Genomic DNA, 27402 nt, shown 5'->3' on the forward strand with positions numbered 1-27402 from the left:
TAATTATTCAACTTAAAGATATAATATGTAATTTATCAACATTTGCCCAAAAACTTATTTTGATTTGTTAAAAATTATCAGACTCTTTGTGACCACTTTTATGCAACCTATGCCTTTAAAGCCTTGATATTGTAAGAGTAAGGATAAAGCAGTTGTTTGGCTATATTCATTTGATGTGGGCTAATAAGTCGGTGTAATCACGAAGAACAAGGACAGAGGGAAGGGAAAGAAAACAAGGAAACAGACGAGAATGGCATGTTCAACATGGGTGTTTACTACACTGCTTTTTAATTCCTGTGGTGTCTCTACAGATACCGGTTCCTCTACCACAACTTCAAGCGAAATGGTAATTCATACTAATCGGTTACAGAAATGCCAGTGACCTAAATGAGAGAGAGGAGGGGTGGAACAAATATTTTACTTCCTTTCTGACACCGAAAAGTTCTGTTTTGTTGCTTTCAACAGTTGAAATTTACATTAAAATACCATTTCACTTATTCTCTGCTTAATTTACTGTGCGGTTTTACACAAAATATATCAGTTTTGTGGAAAATGTGAAAAAAAAAGCAGCCACCTGATAATTCAAAAGAAGACAGCATCTAAGGGATCCAGGTCTTCTGTTTTGTTTAGAGAGGAAATGGGTGGACGCCGGCAGAGCGGCAGGCTGATAACATCAGATGGGAAATGTTTTCCCTTGTCTCACCATAACAACTAGTCCAGTCGAGTCCATGCCATCTATCTGCTTCTACCTTTATCTGCAGAGGCAGATGTATGTGTGCTTGTGTGTGAAGCACATATTTTGTGACAGTGACTCACCTTAACTTTAACATCTCATCTTTCTTACAATGCAGCTACCACTGACAATGTCAGCATAGACGGTCACCTCAAATATTTCATTCTGCCAAACAAACTGAAGCATTTTGGTCACTCTGCCCTCTGCTCAGATCTGCCCCGACATGCAACTATGATCACAAGCTGTATGATTCATGGAAAAGATACAAAACATCCTTTTGAATGAAAATATTAATTCGACACATGTTCAACCCTGAGGCATGTGTCATGGAAAGATGCAACCAGCAGTTTATATTTAGAAGCAGCCTCAGGCAAAAAGTGGCACATTTGACATGAAAGATCTGGTTTTCATTCCAACTAGAGCTGAGCAACATATTGATCTATCATTATCCTGATATGAGACTGTATATCGTCGAGTTTTTGGATATCTTTATATTGTGATATGGCGTAAGTGTACACTTTTCCCGGTTTGAAAGGCTGCATTACAGTATTCTGATGTATTTTCTGAACTCTCCAGACTGTTCTACTTGTCCTGATACTTACTAACCCACTTAGTCATTAAATCCACATTACTGATGATTGTTTATCATAAATATCAGTGGCTTAATCACTGGGTTAGGGTTATCATCAAATATTAAATATCATTAATATTTTATGAGAGAACAAAGAGTTCATCTTTATGAGGTATTTAGTCAAAAAATGTGTGATACTTGATTCTTCAGGAAGATTTCTAAATATCAAGACACATATTGTGCATCGCGATATAGCCTAAAATTATTGTGATATAATTTCAAGATATTTGCTCCCAGATCATATTTACAAGTTTCAGTGTCTTGACATTTTTCTGACTCTGACCTTCTGTATCAGTTCCTGAGCCTCTGTTGATATGTAAGATCAGTAACTCATTCAAAGACGACCTAGAGAATGTTACATTAACAACTATGTGACTGTGTGTAAAACATTTTCCTTTTTCTGGATATATTCTTATAATTTTTTTTTATAATTTTGGTTCCAAAAGTTGCAAGCAAACTCTCCCACACTGTTTAACTTCCCAAGAGAAATGTAACACAAGAGCTTCATCCGGCAAAATGTTCAGATTTTTATCCTGATGAAAGTATCATCTTCATCAGGTATCAAAACGTCACACTGCCACTGTAAATGCATTATTGCATATTAAACAGTTTGCGAGAGTTGGCTTGTAACTTCTGATCTACCCATCCTTCTCCTACACACCTGGCAAATAATATACAATTATTTTCCAGTTTACAATTTTGGTTCCTAAAAGTTGTACTTTTCTGTTCCCAAGCAAAAACAACACTGGCAGCAATATCATGCGACAAAACTAAATGCCCCATGTCCTCTAAAGTAGTGTACACTGCTTTCACTCAAACCCAGGTATGAAAACAGATTTCCCCACTTCCTACTTCTATCATTACCTCTCACCAAACTTGATTCATAAAATAAAGACCGAAGTGTACTAGCATTAATTTCTGATCCTTGTTCCCTTCCTCATTAGTTACAGGCATCAAGTCATATTATCCGACCTGTTGACAGCTCCTCCACACCTCCCTGCACAGCCTCTCCACCTTCTTCAGCTTCATGACGGAGAGGAGAAAAGAAATAATCCACAATCCTCTTGTCGCTGCTTCCCACTGCTCAGCCTCTGATCTTCCTTTCCTTTCAGTTTTGCACTGTTCCAAATTCGGTGCGACAGGCTTACAATCCACACAGCGCAGTTATACTTCAGTTATTCATCGGCTTGAAACCAACCCTCTCTCTCTTTTTCCCTCCCTCTCTCCTAGAAGTGGTTTCTAAAACAGTCTTTTGCACTTCTCTCCTCTTTTTCCTAACAGACTTTGCAGTCTTTTGAATGTTGAGGGCTTACAGCCCATGCCTTTCCATTCTAGTTCAATCACTTTTTGCTCTGAGAAGATTACATTCTGCTTCTTATCCCCTCCTAAAATCTGCTTTTCAAAGTGGGTCCTGACTTCCCCCTTTACTTTTCCAGCACCCTTTGGTCCGCTCTGTCAGTTACTTGATAGTACCGACGTCAGATGGTTCCAACTTCAGAGCATGAGGGTTAGAAACCACACTCTTCCCTCCAATCCATTCAGAGGACCACTCTTTCTTTAGATCTGGCTTCTAAAATGGTATTTTCTCTGTTTCTCAAACAAAAAACACTATTTTGTTTAATTTTCCTGTTGGTCCAAACATAAAAAGTGCTCAATGCTGCCCTCTATTCTCCTGCAGTCCAACTCCTCACTCCATGACTAGACTCCTTTCTTCCTTGGTCTTGCATCCAAAGTTTGAGAAATGTCGTCCACTCATTTAGTTCTTCCTTTGCTCCAGCCTAAGAGTTTATATTCCACAACCTTCTGCATCAATCTTGTTTTTTTTTTGCTGTTTTTGCTCAGTTGACTGTCAACCCTATGAAACCGACTGTGGGAAAACCCTTTTCCAGCCCTGTGAATGCTTTCTTCCTCATTCCAGTTCACTGTAACAGCAGCTCCACTGTGATAATCATCTTAAAGTCACATTCGGGCCATCCTCTGGCTCAGAGGGAAGGCTCTGTTTATCAGAGGATGCACACAGACACAAACAGAGCTGAGCTATTACAAAAAGCTAGCGGCGGAAGCACATGGAGAAAGGGAGAGGTCGTCCAGAGGTGATGGCAGAAGGTCAAAATGCAGTTGTGCAGCCCCCTAATGATGCCAATGTTAAACCAAGTTACAGTTATATTTCAGATTGTTCATCTAAAACACAACCTCCAAGCTCCAAATAAGCATCTCAACAGGAACGCCATTTTAGTAACCAAACAATAATGCCCCCATCTACATAATAAAAATTGTTTACGCATGAGACTGCACTGGTATGCAAACATAGTGAACATTTATTCCGCTACTCTGCTCAAAATAGATTCATGTTTGCTTATGTTGGAAGAGTTTATACTGTGTTTATAATGTTGTCCAGGGCCCACGCAGTGTTTATTTTTAAACGTTAAAATCAAAATTTAAGGAGAGCAGTGTTGCATAAGTTGTGAGCCACCCAAATTAATTTCTTAGCTGACCAGTTCAGACGGAGTTTATTTTCTTATGTCAACAAATGAATGTTATACCGGATATGACATTGATATGGCTAGGAAAATCTGAAAGAAATATCTGAATGGTTCAAAATGGTGATAAAACCTGTAACATATAATTACATGTTGTAATAAAATTACAAAACACAAGTTTGTGTTTTAAGTCAGTTATTTTAAACTTATTTTATCATGTGCTCTGTTTCTATCAAATAAACAAATAAAGACAACAAAAATAAATACATTCCTTTGAAAAAACTACTACTGCTTAAGGTTTGAGAATGTTTTGCTGCACGGATACTGCTTTGTGTGTGTGACATCAACATGTGAGTAGACCGTAGTCTGTACCTGTCCTCCAAGCAGTTTCATTAGAGGTTGTAGTTCACTGAAGAGGTCATAACCTTGGTGGAAGAACGTCAGGTGGGCGTACATGAAGGACAACATCTGTGAAGAAGACAGTGAATATTCAGAGAACCAAATGGGCGGCAGCTGCGTGATCATTTGATAGAGAGGATAGATAAGTATACTTACCGATTTCAGGATTTCTGATCTTCTCTTGGATTGTAGCACATTGATCTGTAATTAATGAAAACGAATGAGAAGTTTAAAGAGGCTTTGATCATCAGTTATTTTCTGCAAGGTTTAAGTAAATCACAAACAAATACAAGGGAGCAGACAAGCAGCAACCAACAAAATATTGTCACTGTGTGTGTGTGTATATATACATATATATATATATATATATATATATATAAAAAATCACACTATCACCCCCAAGAAGTACTAGACAGTAGTACCACGTACTGGCACAAGGGGGTGCTCTATGTCTCATGTTTAACATATGGTTGCTGTTGTAGGCTTTCACATATGACAAATCATCTACATTACCCTGATGCATTCATTATGGCCTCCTGTCTGTCTCTACCTCATCGTAAGGTAATTACTACTGAGCTGCTCATCTGGCCTTGGAGGTTGTCTTTGGTTAATGTTGCAGAGTAAAGGTAATCAGGCAGGTAGTAAATGCTGACGGTGATGCTAGCTGCAACTGACAGAAACTAATGACTGTTGTGTGGAGCCAATGAATGGGCGTAGTCAATACATTTTGCTACTACGGAAGGTGGAGCAGCTTCTGAATCAGTTTTTAAACTCTGCCTCTGTTTTTCCTGGGTGCAGTGGTTTTCCTTTGTTGTGGTAATGAAACCAGGGACATCACTAAACAAGTTTTCAAATCTTCCTTGTGGCTAGCGATATTTGTAAAAACCCTTTCCTTAGCAACACAAACCACACTTGTTAACACACAGATGTTAATTCCCACCCAGGGAAGGAAGCTTATTTTTCCATCTCCTAGCCACAGTGGCTGGTGCATCACAACTTTTATAAGCCCTCCTCCTTCTCTCAATTACAGTTAGTTTGTAGTTTTGACTGTAGCAGCACCTCTGCCACACACAAAATTTATGAGCATTTGGATGGTAATTGGTTGGTAAGTTGTGGTAATTCCACATATCTAGGCCTGTACAGACACAAAGTTTAAGCAGACAATTCAGGCATGAGAAATTTCAGGTTCATTAAGTTTTGTGAACATATAAATCCAGCTTTACAGTGCGCTACTTTTCTGTGTTATATGCCTATTTAAATTTTATGCATTGGTTTGTATATAAGGATGTAGTGAGATGGCTGTTTTACATATTGTATTTTTCATCTTTTAACATTTACATGTTGTGTTGTGTAGGCTTGACCAACAGTCAATAAAGTTTAAAGTTCAGTATTTCATGATCCAGCTCTACGTGGCACAGCAGAGTAAAAGAAACTTACTCCACTCTTAAGCTGTCATGAATGCAAGTCTGGCTTACAACTTCTCGTATATTTTCCTCCTCCCCCTCTACCATCTTGCATGTCACTGTAAACTGCGCACTGTATAATTAAGTAAAAATGCCACAAAAACAATCTAAAAGGAACAAAAAAGTAAAGCGAAAATCTGTCTCAAATGTTTCCTGCAAGCACAGCTGCAAAAGTTAGCAGCATATTCAAAGTGCTGACAGAACACCCGAATGTGAAACTTTAAAGGAGACCCATTTAAATCAGCTGTGCTAGCTGCTGGGCTTATAGATTTCCTATAAGCAGGCTGACAGGCAAGATAAAAACCCAAATAATTTCTCATAGCAAGGCTTCATTTTATAGGGAAGTGATTATGCAGTGGGCTACTGGAGCAGCCTGCCAGACCTATTTTGAAACCCTCTCTTTTCAGGTTTCTTTTCAAAATCTAATTTTGGAGCAAACTGTGCATGTACTGCATTGTCTGTTCCTTTGGAGTGAGATTCAATGGCAGGGACTGGCAGCTGCCTTATCAGAAAGCAAGAAGCATTCATCTGTGTTACTATGGCCTAGAGGAGAGGCCAGCTGACGTTTTCAATGACACAAGAGCAGTTTTCTGCAAAAGGTCAGAGCAAAAGACATCTGTGATACAAGAGTCCAAGACAGACCCATTCAACTGGCAGCCCGTGGGCCAAATACTGCCCTTTGACAACCTCATTCTGGGCCCTTAATCATTTAATTAGCAGGTGTGTCATTAGTTATGTCTGTTGCTCAGCACTGATGTTATTAAAACATTTTAATCCAGGCTGTTTCAGGGGAGGGAATTTAAAAGAATCAAACTCAAACTACTGTAAGATTAAAAATACATTTAAAAAGGTGTTCTCTATCATAACATTTCACTCGATGTCTCACTATGGGATGCACACCTCGCTGCAGCCCTCAGAAGCATTAATCTCATTACGCCAATCCTGATTGGCTGGTGAAACGTGTCCGTCCGCCTCAGGTAGTCCCGTCTACCTTAAATAGCGCATGCGGACGGAAGCACGTCATTCAAACACCTCTTCTCACTCGGAGCATATCTCACGTCCAGGGCTAGCTAGCTAAACTGTCCACAGACAGATCTTATTCAGCTTCTTATTTACCAGCCAATTTCTGGACCTCTTCACGGTTAGCACACCAGCTAACTGCCTCGACTCCCTGCCTGCACACCATCTCGCGAGGAATGGAGGCTAAAACCCCTCACAACAGAGGGCACGGAGACTCTGGAGCCTGACTCTGTCGTTGCGGGAATAAGATATCAAGTAAGGATCCACACCAGGTCTGCTCGAGCTGCCTGGGGCTGGAACACGCCCGGCTAGCTATCGACGTCCCTGGCTCGTGTCAACACTGTGCGGTGTTCACTATGAAGAGTCTCCGCAGACAGCTAGCCCGCCAAGCTAGCTTGTCTGGACATGACCCCTATTTCCCTTCCGACGGCGCTGCCGTCGAAGCCAGAGAGGAGACGGGGGTCGTAGCGGTGGTGAAGCCGGAGGCTAGCGCTAGCTGGGGCTCCCAGCTCGACCTAGCCGCGGATCCCCCGCTGGAGGAAGACGTCCTGGAACTGGACTATGGGGACGATGATGATTGCGCCTCGGAACTCCTCATATCAGAGGATGAAGAAGAGGATGACATATTCATCACTCTGGCCCGGGCTGTGCAGCCCGCAGCTTCCGCCGCTTCTCGGGATGGATATGAAAGTAGCACACCAGCTTCTCCCATCCACAGCTCGGACATGCTTGACGTGTGCAAACGCGCTGCTGCCCAGCTGGCCATCCCCTGGCCCGCTGTCGTAGCTGAGACCACCAGTTCCCACTACGAGGGAGAAATTGCCCTTGGCCAAGAGTGCGACGAAGCAACTTCTCCCCGTCTTCCCAGAGCTGCTGGATGAGGTGGCGCGCTCATGGAGAGACCGCCCTTACAGCAGCAGGAGCCCGATTCCCGGAGCCTCGTCCCTCGACTGTGAGGCGATGGAGAGCCTGGGTCTGCTCCGCATGCCTCCGATGGAGCCACTCGTTGCAGCGCACCTTCACCCGCAGCTGTCAGCGGTGTCCTCCTGGAGCCCCAGCCTGCCATCAAAGTCCGACCGTTTTCAGTCAGCTCTGACTGAAAAGGCGTACAAGGCGGAGGCGCTTTCGGCCAGAGAGCTCAATGTCCTCTCCCTGCTCACAGCGGACTTATGCAAGGATTTTGTGCAAACTCAGGACCCAGTCACGTGGGAGGAGATACCGGTCATCACCGACCTGTGTCTCCGTGTCCAACGCTGCGCGGTCCAGGCCACGGAAAGAGCGATGGGAGCTATGGTTCTGCAGGAACGAGCGCGGTGGCTCAACCTCGCCAACCTGTCAGACAGAGAGAAGGACGACGTCCTGGATATGCCCATTGTCCCAGAGGGGATTTTTGGTTCCGTGTTGGCCTCGATGCAACGGCGGTGTGAAGCCAAAAAGAAGGAGGACGAAGCTCTCCGGCTCTGCCTCCCTCTAAAAGCCCCAGCTCCCTCTCCGCCTGCACAGCGCAAGAGCTTCGCGCAGGCTGCTTCCAAAGTTTCGCAGTTTAAGACACCCAAACTGCCGAAACCCCAGCCCGCCCCACCTCCCCTGCCTGGTCGGCCCGGATGGTCCAAGAAGCCCTCGGCCTCGGTTGCAGCTCTGCCGGCACAGCCCGCGCGAGCTGCCCAGGCCAGGAAGAAGAAGAGAGCCGCCTGACCGTGCCTCTCTCCACCGGTGATGCAGCTGGGAGTTTCCCATTCTCCAGCTCCACCTGTTTGGCTTTCGAGCGTGCACCTGAGGGCCCCCCACGCCCCCGTCTCCCAGCTGCCACGGACCGTGCCAGAGCAAGCCGGGCGAGACGGACATTTGACAGCAGAGGGTTCAGTGGTTGCCCCTCTCTCATGTCCACAAGCACGCATACACACACACGTTTTCATAAAGAAAAAAAATTGTGTCCCGCTGCCGCATTCAGGCCGAGTGCCGAGTGTGCAGCTAATAATCTCTGGGCCCGAGGGTGTTTGTGCGGTGCACGGAAGCGGCAATAGCCCCGCTGAGACGGCAGGGCATTCGCTTGGCCACATATCTCGACGACTGACTGCTGCTTTCACAGTCGGAGCAGGAGGCCAGGGCGCACACACGTATTCTCATACAACACCTATTCGATCTAGGTTTCGTGATAAACGTGGGAAAGAGCATGCTGTCTCTAGCACAGGGCATAATCTTTTTGGGATTATCCCTGGACTCGGTGACTTTCACAGCGCGCCTCTCGGCGAAACGAGTGAAAACTTTCAGGGCATGTTTCGCACTTTTTCATCCAGGCAAATCTGTTCAATTCAGATTGTGTCTTCGGTTACTCGGGCTGATGGCGTCTGCCATCCTCGTAGTCCATCTCGGCCGGCTCCACATGAGGGAATTCCAGCTTTGGGTGGCCTCATGTGGGCTGGATCCCGTGTGTCATGGCGCACAGAGAGTGCTGGTCACACAGGGCTGTGCCAGGGCGCTGCGCCACTGGCGAGTCCCGTCGTTTCTGACACACGGGGTGCCCGTGGGCTCCGTCCTGTCCAGGAAGGTGGTCACTACGGACGCCAGCCTGACGGGCTGGGGCGGAATTCACAAGGGTCAATCTGTGAGGGGCTACTGGAGTGTGGACCTCCAGCGGTCTCACATAAATTTTCTGGAACTGTCAGCGGTGTTCCTCTCCCTGAAACATTTCCTCCCGTCTCTCATGGGCCATCATGTCCTGGTGAGGACGGACAATACAACGACGGTGGCGTATATCAACCGTCAAGGGGGGTTACGCTCCCGTCAGTTGTACATGCTGGCACGCAAACTGATCCTGTGGAGCTGCGGTCGTCTCCTCTCCCTGAGAGCGACGCACGTCCCAGGAGCCCTGAACACAGGCGCGGACCTGTTGTCCAGGGGGGCGCCAGTATACGGGGAGTGGACTCTACACCCGGAGATTGTGGAACAGATATGGGCCCGTTACGGTTGGGCCGCGGTGGATCTGTTCGTGTCGAGATAAAACGCGCAGTGCACGCTGTTTTACTCTCGGTGAAACATGGATGCTCCCCTCGGCGTAGATGCACTAGCGCACGCCTGGCCGCACGAGCTTCTTTATGCATTCCCTTCCCTGGCCTTGATACCCCCAACTCTGTCCAGAGTGAGGGAACACGGCCACGCACTGATATTGATAGCTCCGCATTGGCCCACTATGCACTGGCTGGCGGACACACATCGGCTCTTGTGCGCTCAGCCCTGGTGTTAGACTCTCGAGAGATCAAATTAGCAGACCGCTAATTTACGGAGTTTTATCAACCTCAGAAACGACCGCACGACAACAATACATTGCAGTAAATGGGTCCAAATATAAACCGCCACCAAAATGCCACAAATAATGCTCAGAACAGCACCAAACTTCAGCAACAGTACAAATAGGGTCTCAGCACATAGTCCGGAGCATCTAACTTCCGCTAGCTTAGCTGGATTTCTACTGAAAAGCTGACTAAATTTACCTCTCTTCTGCAGCAGCTTCCTGTTGATGGGAAGTCCCGACGACTCGATTACCGAGTGCAGTAGATTTCCGCGCCTCATGGATGAAAATGTATGATTATGACTCCATGGAAAAGCAATCAAAGTTCACATGTGTCTTACCTGCCAGTTTATAACAGTTATTATCGAGAGCGGACAGGGATAAGAACGGTATTGAGCATTTCTAATCGCACTTGGTAAACGTCGCGTCAGGACCTCCCCGATCCGGAAGCTGATGGAGGAGAGTTGAACTATGTTTTTAGCATCCCAACAGCTTCCCTAGCTAAGCTAGCGGAGGTTAGATGCCCCAGAGTATGTGCTGAGACCCTATTTGTACTGTTTCTGAAGTTTGGTGCTGTTCTGAGCATTATTTGTGGCTTTTTGGTGGCGGTTTATATTTGGATCCGTTTACTGCAGTGTATTGTTGTCGTGCGGTTGATAAAACTCCGTAAATTAGGGGTCTGCTAACTTGATCTCTCGAGAGGGAGTCTAACACAGTTTCACAGTGATTTAGACCATGGATTAAATTTACACCGGAATATCCCTTTAAGGTTATCTACATAACCCCGGTTCTCTGAGTAATATGAGTGAGATGTCTCACCAGACAACCCTTCTTGCTTGGGCGAGTGAGAAGAGGTGCTTATCTTGAATGACGTGCTCCCGTCCGCATGCGCTATCTAAGGTAGACAGGACTACCTGAGGCGGACGGACACGTTTCACCAGCCAATCAGGATTGGCGTAATGAGATTAATGCTTCTGAGGGCTGCAGCGAGGCGTGCATCCCATAGTGAGACATCTCACTCATATTACTCAGAGAACCGGGGTTATGTAAATAACCTTAAGTTTTTTCTTGTACTTTTGTATATATAATGTTCCTTTTCTTATCTGAAAACAAACAAAGCAGAGGAAATAAAATAAAAAGGGCATTATTTTTACACATTTAAATTGGCCTGGTTAAAGAGAACTTAACAGATAAACAACTTAATTACAAGGACAAGGAACATATCTGAAAGTAATTTCCCTCAGATGATTCAGCTTCTAAAAATGAACAGTTTGGAAAGTGAGGGTCTTTACAGTATCTCATTAGTAAAACTGTAAATCCTGACTAATTTTGATACCAGTTGTTTTTCTTCAAATGTTGGTAATAATAGAGCATTTCTTCCTCTTATGCAAGTTCCTAAATTGTTTTACCAAAAAATATTAATAATTTCTCCACTGTTTTGCATCCAACATGATTGCTTATTGTTCACAAGAACATTTAGCAATCTTTTCGTTACTGACCATAACTATGTAGTATGCCACTGTGTACCACTGTTTACACCCAAAACGTCTGGAACCTCCTTTTGAGCCAAATCCACTGATGTAGTGGACTGGAACATGACAGGTGGAGAAGCTTCACTTTGGATGTAATAGAATCCAACACAGCTGCTTTTCATTCTTCTCTGTGCCACATCAGCATCTTTTCAACCTAACTCAGCATAATAAGTTCCATACCCAAAAAATCCTTTTTGGCTCAGGTGCACAGAGAAACATCCTACATGATGGTGTGTGGTTTTGAGCTTCTCTGTTAAAAGCTGCATGTCAGCAATCTCTGCTATATATAGTTCTGTTGAATACTGTATCAATTTAGAGGACGCCAATAGATTGTTTCCTGTGGAGCAAAGTAACCTCAACACTAAAAGAGTTTCATGATTAAAGCATGTAATTTTATAATATGGACACAGCTCTTCTATCATTTTCATTTTTAGAACATTTTAAGCCCAAGTATGAAGAAATATATAGTCACTCTACTGATACTTAAATTTAGAGAAATTTAGAGCTACTCCTCTACTTCTGTGCAGCACAAGACTTCTAACACCTTTCTCTTCAAGAGCAAATTGACCTCACTTTTGCTCATTACCTACAACTCAAATCCCTAAGCGAGTATCTGTACCTGTAAGACGTAGTCGAGGACGATGTGTCGGAAGCACTTGCGTGTGGCAGTGAGGATGTTGGTGGCCTCCTCCACCTCATGCTGTTTGTTACGGGGAGCCTGGGCATTCTTGATCAGGGCTGCCTCCTTTTCTTCACTCACTTTGTCAAATTGCTTCTTGGCTTCTTTGAACTTGCGTAAGTCACTGACAAAGGACAAGACGGGACAAAGGTTTATAAAGTCAGACACAATAAATTCAGTGATTAGTAAATGAGTACATTCGGAGTAAAGGTTTTGCAAATTAGTTTTTTAGGTAAAGTCTTTCGTTTGCTGTTGTTCACTAAATATGTCTTGTTTTTGAGCTAGGTGAAAATACTCTTAGATGATGCTACAAAAACATACAACAGCATTTTCACACAAGTTTAATGGGTTCAACAAACTCTATGACCAATGTAAAGAAAGACAGGTCTCTTTGTTGTCAACAGTCTTGTAAGGGGAAAGGTCAAATGTATAATCTATAAATATGAAGAAACACAACACGGTCTGGCAACACGACACGTAAAGGTTAATAGTGATTTCTTTAATCTTTGGTCAGCTGGAAATCCAAGGGAGTTGAAACAAAGAAAATTACTGACTAAAGTATTTTACCCAGTTCTTGTGCTGTGTAAGTGAACAGCCAGTGTCACCTATCTTATGGACGATGAGGATGATCAGACTGTGCTCCCCCACATTTTTACTTTGGTAGTGAGATTTATATTTTAGTGCTGCAAGGTAGTGAGTAATTATGATAGAACGTGTTTTCCAGCTTTCTCTGAGAAGTATGGGTGCTGCTGGTGTGGGTGTTAAGCCCTGTGTGCCAGGGGCAAAAGTTGCTAATCCTCATAATGAAATAAACCAGAAGGCCCTACTGTTTCCTGCACTTGTGTTTCCTGTATTTATACAAGAAGTCTGGAATCCAGCTCAGTAGGAGGGTGATATGAGGTCTTGATTTGACTAGAAAATATTATTAGACACACTAATATAATTGAGTGTCCTTAGCTGCCCTGTCTAGATTCTTCCCGATCAGATATACTGAATAAAATCCCTCCAGCTTCTGTTTTAAATTCAGAATTTCATGCCCTTCTTCAAACAATAAAACTGGTCAGAAATTCAGCCAGTTTCATCCATCTTTATTCAATTAATACTTACTCTTTGACAAATGTTTGAAGCTGGGTCTTGATTGATCTCTGGGCCTGATCGAATAATATCTGGGATGGAAGAAAGCAAGAAAGACAGAGTAAATACTCCTGTTTGGCAAAATTCCTCTAGTTAACTTAACAATTTAAGCATAAAAACATCTTAAAGGCACTTCTGCAACTGATAAATGTATTCACTTTCTAGGTCACAGGATGTTTTGCAAGTCAGCATTCAGCACCTCTGTTTAGGAGGATTTTTGTTAACATCACAGGCTGCAATTAAGCAGCTAAATTTACACAAACAAGCTGACTTTGTAAACTCCCCTCATAAACACGAGAAATGACGTGATTTGCTTATTCTTGGTAATGAGTCATGCCCTCATTAACCTGCATGCTTCCTTAAAAATGCAATGCCAAGGAAAAAATCCAGACAAACACACTCTCTAAACCTGGCTTCAGTGTGATTTCATGGCCAGACAAGACAATACGTGCAGTGTGACTGGGAGAGGCTACTAAAGACAAACAGATTGAGCACTGTGTTTGAGTGGATCATGTGCTGAAAGATCGCTGAGTGGCAAAAACCTATCTGACAGTCAGCTGACATGACCACAGTTTCCACTGTTGAGTCACAGTCGCAGGCCTACGTTGTGTCTCCTGGAGGCAGTTAGGGGTCTAATCAAGGAAGCTACCGAGAGGAAACAGACTTAGTATTGTAGTATTGTTAGTATTAGACCTACAGTATTCTGCCACCCAATAGTTTGGTGGGATACAAGCATTGCCCTGCTATGATGATGAATAATAATCATCATAAAGCCTTTAAATAAGTGGTTGACTGCTCACCGTTTAAGATCCCATTTTATTCTCATTTTCTGGTTTATACTTAGAATATACTATAGACTTTTAGGGCATCTTTTAGGATATCTACTAGAGAAATTTTAAATGCTCAGTGTTCAAAAAACACATTATTTTTCTCATGTTGTCCATTACTGCAGTCCCTCTGTTAACCCTCTGTTCGACACTCAATTTTAGTGTCGGACTCTCTAAGGCCTTCTTTCCAGAATGGTCTAGTCTGTTCTGATTGGTCAGCTCACGCAGGCCTGAGCAGGTACCACTCACCTTGTATCCACATTACCTCTGCCGATGTTTTTCCAACCACAGCTGTGCTGGGGGCCATAACAATACAGTTGTGACCTCCCAACTACAGCTCGAAAAAACATAAATGTTTGGAATCAAATACTGATATTAGGGAGCATAAAATTCCAATAATCGATTTATCAGCAGATGGATACATATTTCTTTCAACTATCCCTCAAATGTGTTTACCAAAAGATGAAAAAGATGTATAATGGATATAAACATTCTAAAATGACTGCAACAGCAAACTTTTAGGAGCGTGGTAATCATAAAATGGCCCATTCCCATCCACAACCATAAAGGTTGCACAGGTTCAGTTCCCTGTAGCAATTATTATAACAACAAAAAAACTTTCACTGTAGCACAAGAGCCTCTAGTTTGCCCTGCGCCTCCTCTCTGCCTGACTATAAATGAGAGGACAAACAGAAATGTCTGTCTCCATCTCTAAATGTCAGTGTCAAGCCTACTGACGAGGGGACACTGGGGAAAGAACAGCCACATAATCAAATCTGTCCTACTGAGCTCCTCGGAGAGGTCAGTGGGGGACAGAAAGTGCTTTCTATTTTGCAGGATCTAGTGGTTGGAAGTGGGGTTGCTGTAAATTGTATTTTGGTAGCCCAATAAAATACTTATGAAGCCTAGTATGGTTCTTGTAGTTTAGCTATCTCCAGGAGGACAACTACATTGTAAAAAGTTGATCACGTTCACCTCGGTAAAGGATGATTAATCCCAATAAATAAACATTCCACAACATCGCAAGCAGCGAATACATTTCATGAGACAGGAACATCCTCTTACTATATGATGGACTTTAAGTGCTGGGGCAGACGCAATTTGTGTTATTGAAATCCCAAAGCTATGTTGACATTTTAGTAATATTTCAAAGGTTATCTGCTTTTTATTGAGGTCTGTATCTGCTGAGCATGCAGGCACATTTTTACAGTATCCCACCTGGAAACAGCTTAGCAACTTTCTTCTACTTCTAAATAGCCCCATGAGTGCAGTTGAAAGTTAAGTGTCTGGCTCAAAGGCACCCAAACTTTATTGCTAATCCTCTAAAATATGTTCTTGTTCACGTTCGGGTTCCCCTTCTCCAGCCAGTGGCCGTCCTCTCACAGACCCACTTCCTCTGTCTTATAGTCTGCTGCAGTCCTTCCCAGCAGTAAATAAAAACTCTGACAGTTAAAGAGCTGTTCCAGACAGTTGTCCCAGCTGAGTTTCGTCATCACCCAGCTGTAAAAGGGGGAAGAAAAGACAGAAGAGGGACAATACATCCGGTTTCACATGGCAGTGAAAGCATACCGTGTGATAGTTGATCATCTCCTGCAGGCTCTCAGCAAACTTTGTGAGACTGGACTGTAAAGAGAAAAGGAGACAGACAGAAAGTCAGCATAACAGTGAAATATAGATAATCCCACAGGACAAACAATAAACAGTCTGTATTAAAACAAGGTTCCACAAATAATATGGGATGAAATGCAAATTAATACTTGCTACATTACAGACATGTCTGCGCAGACACAAACTGTTCTGTCAGACAGGTTAGGCTAGACTGTCTGTCCTTTTGGAGACACAATAAAACTTTGGGAAAGAATTCTCTTGGCTAAGTAACTCCCTACAAATGCATGCAGCGGCTGAACTTCAAACCAAAGGGAAAGGAAAGAGCAAGACACACAAAGGCAAACAGGAAGTGCGTGCTGCGACATGCAAAATTCATATGTGATAAGAAAAAAAAAGCAAAACAAAACATCTGACCTTGGTAAGACCAAATGGACAGTACAAGGTTTCCTGCGGCCTTATTTTTGTTCTTAATTTAAATCTATTTTGGCACAACTTTCCTACTGGCTGAAAGACAGCAGTGCATGCAAACTAGGAACTAGAAATATGTCAGTGATGGTTATACACTATACTGATTTTAACCCTAATTATTATTTTATTAATACATTTTCAGGTGCGCTATGGAACGTTCTTCAACGAAAACAGATGTACAGACTTCTACAAAAATAATTCCTTTTAGTCATCACTTGTGACCCTATAGAAGTGTGTATGCTGTCTGTAATAATCTGGTCAATAAACTACCTTCTCCAGAATTGAATGAATTCTGTGTTTACAAACAGCAGCCCAAAGGTCCTGCACCGAATGCCTTTGAATAATATTAAATATTCCACAATTCTATTAAAAGTCAAAAGAGGCCTGCCCCCCTTCACTTAAATAGCATTAAGGTTAGTGAGGTTCTAGGATTCAGGCAAAGCCAGGTTGATTGTTTACCTCGATGACCTCATCTTTGGTGGACTGCTGGGCTAGCTCCCGGATTCCGCTAACAAACTGTTTGTTAGCTGCATTGTAGGCTTTTCCAGCATCAATCATCCCAATACATAACTTCACCAACTGCAGAGAGAAAGAGAAAGAGACAAATGCTTACAGGGCAAAAGGGAAATCAAGAAATGCAGTTATAGACAGAAACAGAGCGAGGATGTAGGTAATTTCTTCAGGGTATTTTCTCTTATTAAATACATTCTAAGTTTGCTGCTAAAAACAGATTCAGAAATGGTATAACTGGTGGAACTTGGTGCTGCAGAGCATGAGACCAACGCTGAAAGGCATGATACTGCTTATTTTCTTGGTAATTAACAACAGGCACTTCTTTCCCTTCTGACTCATTTGGGGCAAAGATAATTCCAGGTTATGTAAACTCACAACAAACGCTGGCCGGTCTCCATCCACTCCCACACAGGAGATGACATACAGTCTGAATCTGCCACCACAGCTCAAGCTGCTAAATAACAGAACTAAAAATGCAGCTCCTTGGAAGAAGAGCGAATGAACAACACCCAGTTAATAAATTAAAGCTGAAATGCTCATTTCTGCTCCATTAAGGCTTTACAGGTTACATTAGTATTGAGGGGTAATCAGTTGATTACAATTACCCAGATGCCACTAAATCCTACCTGCTGGTTCATTAAGACTGAACTACCACTGCTTTTCTCCATTGTATTTTTGCTCTGATCCACTTCGATATGCACAGTTGGCAGTTTGTTAAGTACATCTAGCTCAAAACTAATCCTGTCTAATAAAACAGCCCTTATCTTGACCACATTTACACAAATGAGGTGGGTCAGAAACAGCTCTCAGTATAATGAAACAGCATCACAAACTGGCCCTTCTAAAATAACTATCCAGTTGACCACTTAAACCTTCATGTAAATTAGCAACTGAGTGTTTTTATAGTTTATGAGTTCAGTAATGTATTGTTTGATTTTACTGGGGGGTTTTTGTTGTTATTTTTTTCTTATTTGTTGATAGGCGAAATCAAAGAACTGGTCACCTGTTGAATTCACACCAACAAATTGGTGGCAGCATATATGCAGAGTACCCACTCACTACTACCAACTAAAGCTGCCATTTCCTAGTTAGCTCAGTTTGCCATGCAGCTCGCAGTCCATGCCTTCACTGCTAGCAGAGGAACTTTGGACTGGGTCAGGGCAGGGCTAGCAGGTTAGCATGCTACACAAGCTTTGCAACACATAGCACTTCATAACACCAAAAAATGTTATTCCTTCACATTTTGTTGATAATTTTCATTACGTTTTGAATGTTTACAAACAAAATCCTTACACACTGCACCTTTAATAGTGATCTCAAAAATCTTTCGCTAAGGTATTTCCTTTTTTTCTCTGTGATGACATTAAATTTCAAAATAAAAAGGAACTATGAACACTGAACTGTGGTTCAAATTCTTTGAAATGAAAGCACCAGTAACAATCAAATCTGACCTCAGCATCATCTGGAAGTACATCTGAAACCTCAGCTTTAAGATACCAGCCAGCCAACCGCTACAGTCTCTTATCAAAAATAGCAATGTAATACTGGCACAGTTAAGGTGTGTTTATTTTTGACAACGTGGCTGTACATGAACTTGTCTAGCATGTAGGAAGTTCAAAGAAAAGGCTGAACTCTGGACCATTTCGACTCCACCCATCAGCACATACATAATCACTCATGGTATCACAACCATACTCATGAACACCAACACACCAACACACCCACTCCCCTGCAGATCCTTCCTCTCCAGAGCAAGAGGGGAAGTGAGGCCGGGGCTGAGTCACAGAGGTGGGGTGAGGAGGAGGGTGGTACTCTGCAAGACTGTAAGTCCAGGAACAATGAACTGGGATCTTCCAAGCTCGAGGTCTCACCCTCAGCTAGGGAACATACTCTCTGCTCAGCGGGGATCCACTGAAAGGAGGGATTGGTATGATATCATCGCAGAATATAACTAGTGATAAGTAGCCCATTACGATTTCCCATCATTGTTTGGGAAAATCCAAACCATAAAAATTATCATGGCACTTAAAAAGTTTCTATCCCCCTGTCATGGACAGAATGGATCCCAAATGTTTTGTGAAATTGATAAACAAAATGTGATTACATGCTACTTGAAAGAGAGAATTAATCAGGCCCAGGTGAAGCACCTTTTGCCTGGCAGTTGTTGTTAATTTCCCCACTGTGTTGGCAATGATTGGTGATGTGATCTGCTCTAAAATTTGTGATTCAGAGGAATTACACATGTAAATGTTTCAATACTACAGTTTAATGGATATCGTCTTCTCCTTCAGAGTCTATATTAGAGTCTAACTTCAAAGGTAATCTGTCAGGGGATATACTAGGGACAGGCCAGGGACAAACCTGAAACTTTCCACATACAGGATCTCCTCTACAGCTGCCAGTTCACACACAGTAGAACAAATGAACAATTAAGCAATGTTTTCCATGGGTGGTACTCACTTTGTCAAGCTTAGATTCCAACTCACACACATCCCCCTCCACTTCCTCTATGGTTGCTCTGTGGAGAAAGAAAAAAAGCATTTGAAATCACGTGGAACCATGACTCAATACTATCAACTTCACAGACACAGAGAGGCATTGAAGATGACTGCCATCTTGAAAAGAAGATAAAAAAACAAACTGCAGTCCATATTCAAAAGAACTTGATCTCCCTTATTGCTAATTTGGAATACGATCTTTGCCACATTATTACCAATTTCCACCTGTCCTGCGTGTCCTATCACGCTGTATAATCATTGGCCAACTATTTGCCCAAATTTTGCATATGCACACACATCTTCTTGACCATTTTCAAATACGGTAGATACTTCAAATTAAATGTAACAATTGACATTTCACCAACATACCCATAATATACTATTACAGCCTTTGAAAACTACAATTGCAATACAGGATATTATATCCACGAGCGACACCAGCACATAAGAAACATACACCATTAGAGGCAGCCAAACTGAGAACTGCCATTTTGGGTAATACCGCAGGGCTGGAGTCAGGTCTGGCACTCGGCCCTTTAAAACGTGACGAAGCACAGCTTGGTTCTCCACAGGATCGACAGCCTCTGAGCATGTGACCAGGAAAAAGAGAAGCACCCAGCACAGGCTTGATGAATTAATCTCTACTTAGTTTTGATAATGATACGTGTTAAAGTACGTTACTGTGACCTTACTTCAGTGTAGGAAACATACATAAGCAGCTGATCAGTGGCTCCACTATAGTACATGGTAAACTTGTCATGAAGCTACTCGTTTCATTTACTCAATGATACATCATAAGGAAATGTGAATAATTAAAATCCAAGGGCCGTTTGTTTTCATCAAGCTATTATCACTTATTTAGGGTTATTTCAGCCCCATTAAGATGTATTTGTGATGATTTTTCAACAAAAGGCAAGATTAAAAAGATTAAAAGTGAATGATGGTACCAGAGAAGAACTGACACAGTACTACTTCTCTATGGTGTAAAGTCTTATATCATCAGTTATGTCCTACACCTCTCATGTGACTTTTAGGCAATTCTTGCTCAGTTTAGCTGTAATAATCTGCAGAAAAAACTTAACTTCCACACAACAGACCACTGGAAATGTTAAGATAAGAACATTAATTTAATGTAAATGTCTTCCTTTCATTCAAGATATCATGCAGCACTATGAGTGTGCGAAAGTTTATGTGACGTGTGTCAGTTCATGCAAAGGGATTAAGAGTGACACCTCGCAGTAGCAGCGGGTGATGTTCCCCAAAGACCCTCCAGCTGTTTGTTCTGCCGTATAGTGTCACAATGACAGCTGCCAACATGTGGTCACTGTCAGGGGAAAAACAGGAAGCTGACTGTGCCAGCTGCGATCAAGGATTTCTGTGTACAAGTACATAATGTTGTCACAATCCTGGAATTTCTAACTTCAATAGAGTACCTTGAAAATATTGATATCTGATACCACTTTATTTGCAACTAACAACGCTGAGAAAACAAAAATGTCACCCATTTGGATATACTTCTGCTACAGCAAATAACTGATTTAACTGAGAAGACGTCAGAGATCAAGCCAAAGGATCCAAGTGAAGCAATTTGCCATCTCCGAGAGACACTCGGCTCCCACCAGACAAGCTCTTCATCCCTGCACTCCTCACTGCAAAGAGATTAAGTGGATTTGTGGTGGAAAAATATCAATACAACATGCTGCAGGTTGCATTTTTCAAGCTGTTTTTGAATTGCGTATAAATGTAATTTATTTCCAACTCTTCAGCGCGAGTGGTGAACCTGCACTGTTCCCGCTGCCAGCATTTCTTTGCGTTGGTCACTTCTGCTCCTCTTCGACTCCTTTGTAATCATGGTAAGAAACCTATTTTTGGCACTTTTTCAAGGAGGCACACCAGAAAGATAAAATGTCGAAATTATACCAAAATATCTGCTCCAACAAACCAAAAGGCAATGAGTTGAGCCTATCGCCCATAGCAGATATATACATCCATTTGCCCAACCCTAATATGGTATTACACAATTATCATATTTTATGACTATTGGTTACATGACCCATAAAGGTCCAATCCGTAAGACAGTTGATTTTTAAGTCAATTAATTCGCAATTGGTTCATATACTGATGCTTTGAGTTTCCTGACCTGTCAAATACTCATGCTTTGGGATTGTAGGTCGGGTCGGCAGCCATCCCAAAGAGTCAGTATTTGAGTTGTTGGGAATTCTTTTTAATGGGGCCTTTACTGGAATTAATATGGAAGGGTTATTTGGTTAAACAAACACTTTATTCTAATTTAAAAAAATATTATGTTCTGACAGACATGAGACTTGACATAAACATGAAATATATATATATCTTTTACTAACACTAATATGGTAGGACTAAATACCGTAGATATCCAATGTACAAGGTATGATAAAACGTTCACCCCACAGTGTATCTTGGGAACAGTATCGTACTGCAGTCTTAGATGAAACCAAGATAAATACTAGGGCAAAAGACTGATTGACGCACCAAAATCTGGCTGCATGACAGTCTGACCTCCGTACTGCCAAAGATCTTACCTTCAAAAGAATAAACCAGACTATCTTCATAAGTGGTGCTCCACTGCTGAACCTGAGCTCAAACATAGCTGGTTGGTCAACTCTTGCCTTGACAAAATGGATCTATGATGTTCACCAGGAGACGGAAATAAACTTGTGTTGCAGCTAAGGGTTATGATTCAGAAAAGCATGCACAGGCAGAAACAGGATGCCAAAACCAAACTGTTGAGAAGGCAGAAACTGACTGGGCACAATTGTGCTGACTCTGTTCCCATAGGTGCAAAACCAACACTGAATAACTGTATAAAAGAAAATATACTATAAACCTAAACTTGAACTAGTATCTGTTTAATGAACTTGTTATATCTTCTGTACTAAATATTTCAACAAAGCTAGTCTGATGGAAAAAGCCATGCAACATGGGAACTGACACGGAGCTGCATCACTGTGGTGTTTTTATGAGATTTTGTTAACAAACCAAACACAGCGGAATGAACTAAGGACTTAAGTAGACAGGGAGGGCAAAAAAGGGTCAACAGCAATAAAGAGCTTCCCCCTCTGATGGAGACATTAATCCTGGTCAAAAGCTAAAGAGTATGTTACAAGCCCCGTTTGCCTTTGTCAGTTGCTACAGGCGAAGTCCATTTCTTTGGTGAATCACCCAGAATCATGACTGCTGAAAGACATCAGAGTCTGACTTCAAGAAGATTTGTCCTCTTCTTATATTGTTCTATATTTATACACTGGGCATTCTGCTTGGACAAATGCAGCAAGTACAAGCTTCAATCCTCAGCCAATATTATCAGCAATCAAGGGGCAAAGTATTCACAGAGCAGCATGTCCCAGATTAGACATCACTGGAAGATTTGCATGCAATCTTCACAAAAACGATGACAGAATAGGGTATTTACACCAATATAACCCCTTCACATAAGCCACCACAAATACCATCAAATACAGGCTCTTTGATTGAGGAATTGAAGCATGGGCATGCCAATTCTTTTTTAATTTTCAACTGTAGTGTTTAAATACATGCTGTAAGAAGATCTATAACATTTTAAATCCAGCAATATTCTTTAGGCTCTCGAAAACGCAGGATGGCCTGAAAAAGGTTAGGCAACTGCAGCCATCTTTCCCTGGAAAGATAATGGTTTAGAAAAAATTGCCTTGGAAATCTAACTCTGTCCTTTGTCAGCCAGTTGCTCTCTGGCGTTGTATGCAACCACGAGAACACCACTATTTCCTTCTAATCTCGTAACTTGAGCCTGCAGGGTGAACTTGTGAAAGTGCTGACAGGATAAGAAAAAGGAGGGGCCCTGGCAAAATGAAAATCTGGGCCATTGCCTCACAGCTCTGACCTTGGAGCATGTCCAGCCTGAGTCTGGATAATGAGCAAAAGAAGACAGCTTGCGAGAATGAGAGACACAGACTTTTAATTCCAACATTAACACGCACTTCTTCTTTGCTGTAAAATATGTGGCGTTATAGACGCTATAGGAAAAGGCTCTGGTAAAAGACTAATATACACAGCATTTACTTAAATCCACAGTGAATATCATCTACACACAATATAAATATAGATAGAGGGGAAGAGGACAAAGAGAGGGAGTTCAGAGAAACACCAGCAGTCCTTAGTCTAGGAATTCAACAGCTGTCTACGGGTCCCTATGTGTTGTAACAGAGCGCAAAATTCATCATCTTAACTTCTTATATGGGGTCACAAATCTTCTAAATTTCTCTCCATTTATTTATTAAAGGGTAAATACTTAAGTGAAAGGTTCTGGATCATGAAACACCTGATTTTTTTCAAATAATAAGGGTGGCATTGCCAGGCATCTCCACAGGACGGCCATTTTGACGCAGCACTTGACATATTGCGATTTTGATCTTTTTCTATCAATTGTGCAGCCCTACACGCACATGCTGCTGATGGCCATGATAAATCAGGGTTTTCCCTGCCATTATACGGCTCAGGCGCGGCGCCCAAGCATTTTTGCCTCCTGCCTAAGCAGGGTTCTCCCGAGACGGTGGAACAGCGGCGCTACGCCGTTATACCGCTATACGGTGACGAGCGTCCGTCTGTCCGTCTCCCGGCTGACGGCCCCCGGACTGACGTCGACGACCGTTCGCACGCACGCACGCACGCACACACGCACGCACGCACGCACGCCCCCCCCCCCCCCCCCCCACCCCCCCACCCCCCCCCCATCTTAATGCTCTCATTCAGGTAAATAAGGCTGAGAGTACCTGAACACTGACATCTGAAAGTCTCACAAAATAAAGACGCAACAATCATATATTTTCCTGGAACATACAGACACACTTCTACATCCTCAATATAGTGACACAATATTATCTCAACATTGCATTGTAGCATCAAAGTTTTCATCTCTCAACAGCACACACAGTGTGATAAAGTTGTCTGGGTGATAAGCAGACTGCCTGGATGATGCAGGTATTCTCAGTGCAGCAAAGGGATTCTGGACAAACATCTGACATCTGATAACTCAGAAGAAGCAGCAGCTGTTGCCCAGGTAGACATAAGGAGGTCTTTATGTGGTGAAGATGTAATCAGTGAACAATCTTGTCTCATCGAAATAAATTCCCATAGACCAGACAAAAGTCACAATATGTAATCGTAGTAGCATCATTATAGGATTTTGTTTTAAGTCACTGTATAAAGACCTGAATCCTGGCAGTATCAAGGTGTTATCAAACATACAAAGGCTAAAAGTTTCGTCCATGTTTTGGTTTTTTTTGGCAATTTAATTAGGTTTCTCAGTTTTAGATACTTTATAGGATTAGTGGAATTTGTGAACTGAATTGAATAAAATATTCTAGTTGTTCTACATAACTTTGGATTTTGAAATGTTATCTTAACTCTGTGATATTTTCATGAGTTACAAGCACATGAAAACAAATAGGCTGTAAATAAAGATCATTACATTTTATCCATCGACTATTTTACTGAATCATGTGTAAATTGTTTTGTTTATAAAAAGCACTCCCAATTGTGGATAAAGTGGGCTGTTGCTGAAACCAATGACTTTGGCAATTTTACTGAAAAATTACTTCAAACTACTAATTAAGGTTTATATCAAAATAGCAGATTCTTTTCTGTTTTAAAACTTAATAGTTTTGATTAAGTTTCTAATCTCTATTTGTACCATTTAAACATTGTTTTTTGGAGTCTATTCAGTTCTAATGCCTAATAAATTGTGTTAGAGAAATAAATGCTCCAGAGTTCATGTGGTCAGCTTCCAGTATATTTGCTGTGACTACACAGTGTCTAGTTTTACTCATATCCACCGCATTTGTTGACCTTTACAGCAAGAGAGGACTCTCCCTCTGTAACAAAGCTAGGCTGGAAGGAGTAAAATCCAGAGGAAAAGTAAAAAAAGAAACATATGATTACTAGCTTTTTTCACCAAATGGAACAATATAAATTAGGGAACTAAGACATCCTGGTTTAAGTGCTGTTTGGGTGTGAGGGTGAAGCCGGGGCTAAATAAAGAGAGACGTGCGGTATGAAGGAGACTACAGCCCATGAAGAGAGGAAGGGAAAAAAAAGCCTGCCTTGTAAACCACTTCAGTGAGAAAGAGGCCGATTCAGCATCACTGAGGGAACGTTTGGGTCTTATTTCGCTTTAAGTTGACCAATATCACGCAAAGGATCCACAGTATATGCCAGACAGACTTCCCCAATACTGTACGTCTAGAGGAGAAGCCTCCTTTTTGTTTACTGGTCTGGTAAATAATTAATCAGAATTTACTGTTGATCTTTGTACCATAAGTAGCTGATAGTATTTTAATGAGTGACAATATATCTTCACATTACTACCACACCTCTGCCTAATTCACTGTACATTATCATAGAAGTAACTTAGTAACATATCTGCTGCCAACATGAATAACTGCGGTCAACTCAATTTAGGTTTCCTCATAAAGATATGCTTTTTAATCTGGTCATTTTTTTGTTAAATTAGTACAAAACAATCAGAAATAGTTAATTTACAAAAACATAAAGAGAAAAGCATGAGTTTGAGATCATTGTCTTTCAATGAGAAGCTGTCAAATAACACACTGGCGCAACTAAAGGATTTGAGACTGAACAATTTGGAATCAATTCTCAACAGCTCTGGTTCTCGATTCCCATTGTGATTTTGCTTGATAAATTACTTTTTTTAAATTAAATTATGACGTATTACCCTTAAATGGCAATTAAATCTTTCAGCACTCAAAATAATCAAACTATAAAATATACTACAATATTAATTATATTTATAGGCACTGTATGATCTATACCAGTGCTTCTCAATCCTGGTCCTCAAAGCTCCCTGACCTGCATGGTTTAGGTGTTTTCCTGCTCAACCACACCTGATTCAAATGATCAGCTTGTCATCACGCTCTGCTGAAGCCCGGTAATGACCTATTCATTTGAAACAGGTGTGTTGGAGCAGAGTATCATCTAAAACATACAGGTCAGGGAGCCCCGATGACCAGGACTGCCAAAGTTGTCCCACAATATGATTCAAACCAAAAATCAAATTAATAAAAAAAAAAAAAACATTATACATCATACATTTATAAATCTATGTTCCTGCTGTTCCTTTTTTTGAAAGGTAAAATGCTCTTAAAAGCGAATCTGCACAGGAAATTACACAAGATCCTACTCTGACTTGGGGGTTGGCTTTTGGCCCATGGCCTTCTATTAAGTTTCAGTTTTGGCACACCAAGGAAAAAAGTTTGGACATTAGCACGAATACTACTTTAAAATTGTATCCGGTGGAGATGGCACCAACCCTCGCTGGACGGCCCTGGAATCCACTAAAATCTGTGCACATGTTTTATTGTAGCTACTTTGAGTACACATCTACATAAAATGTGTTATTTTCGCAGCGGGTGACTAAAATGTTTTCACCGCCAGCAACCAACCAAAATAAACAACAGAAACAAACAAAGCCTGAAATCCCCTCTGTGTTACTACTTGCCCTCCACCTGTTACTCAGAGCTCTGACTACATACTGTAGTAACATCTCCTGTGAAGACGGAGACACCTAATTCTTTTCCAGTGATTCAGTGACCCTGATTTGAAAGAAAGAGCACTGCGGCCTCTCTGGCTCAGTGTGGCTATTGGCAGCAGGCCAGCACTCTGCATGCAGGATTGAGGCAGTTGAACAGGTTCGTCGTCCACGCTGCCAACACAATAGAGTCTTCTGTGGCTTAGACCTTGGCACTTCAAAAGACACAAGCCGACCCTCTGAGACCATCTGCTCTTCACCTATTTGCACTTCCCTGTTCACTGGAAGATATCTTTGAATGCAGATGTTAGCTTGTTTGACTTGAAATCCGTTTCCATTACATGATACTTCGATAGCCACTTATCAGCATCATATAGAGCTAAAACCATTAGTAGATCAATTAATTAGTTGATCAGACAGGTATTAATCTGCATTTTATGGACAAAAAAGACAGTAACTTGGTTCCATCTCCTTAATTGTGAGGATTTTGCTGCAAAACCATCAAAATAAAGACTTCAATGGTCATTTTCCACCACTTTCTGAGAATTTATAAACCAAACAATTAAT

General features: G+C 41.9%; 1 protein-coding gene across 4 annotated transcripts in view; it reads right to left on the minus strand.

Annotated features, from left to right (window-relative positions):
- LOC115591164 (arf-GAP with coiled-coil, ANK repeat and PH domain-containing protein 2) overlaps positions 1-27402 on the minus strand; it is a 58762-nt gene that overhangs the window by 24434 nt on the left and 6926 nt on the right. For all 4 annotated transcript variants that reach the window (XM_030432905.1, XM_030432904.1, XM_030432906.1 and 1 more), the window contains exons 2-8: positions 19237-19294; positions 16723-16842; positions 15757-15810; positions 13334-13392; positions 12167-12350; positions 4400-4444; positions 4217-4312 (exon numbers count right to left, since the gene is read on the minus strand). In XM_030432905.1, the coding sequence (XP_030288765.1) occupies positions 4217-4312; positions 4400-4444; positions 12167-12350; positions 13334-13392; positions 15757-15810; positions 16723-16842; positions 19237-19294 (616 nt within the window). The remainder of the gene's footprint in view (positions 1-4216; positions 4313-4399; positions 4445-12166; positions 12351-13333; positions 13393-15756; positions 15811-16722; positions 16843-19236; positions 19295-27402) is intronic.

Source organism: Sparus aurata, chromosome 11, assembly GCF_900880675.1.
Source record: "Sparus aurata chromosome 11, fSpaAur1.1, whole genome shotgun sequence".
Lineage (NCBI taxonomy): Eukaryota > Metazoa > Chordata > Actinopteri > Spariformes > Sparidae > Sparus > Sparus aurata.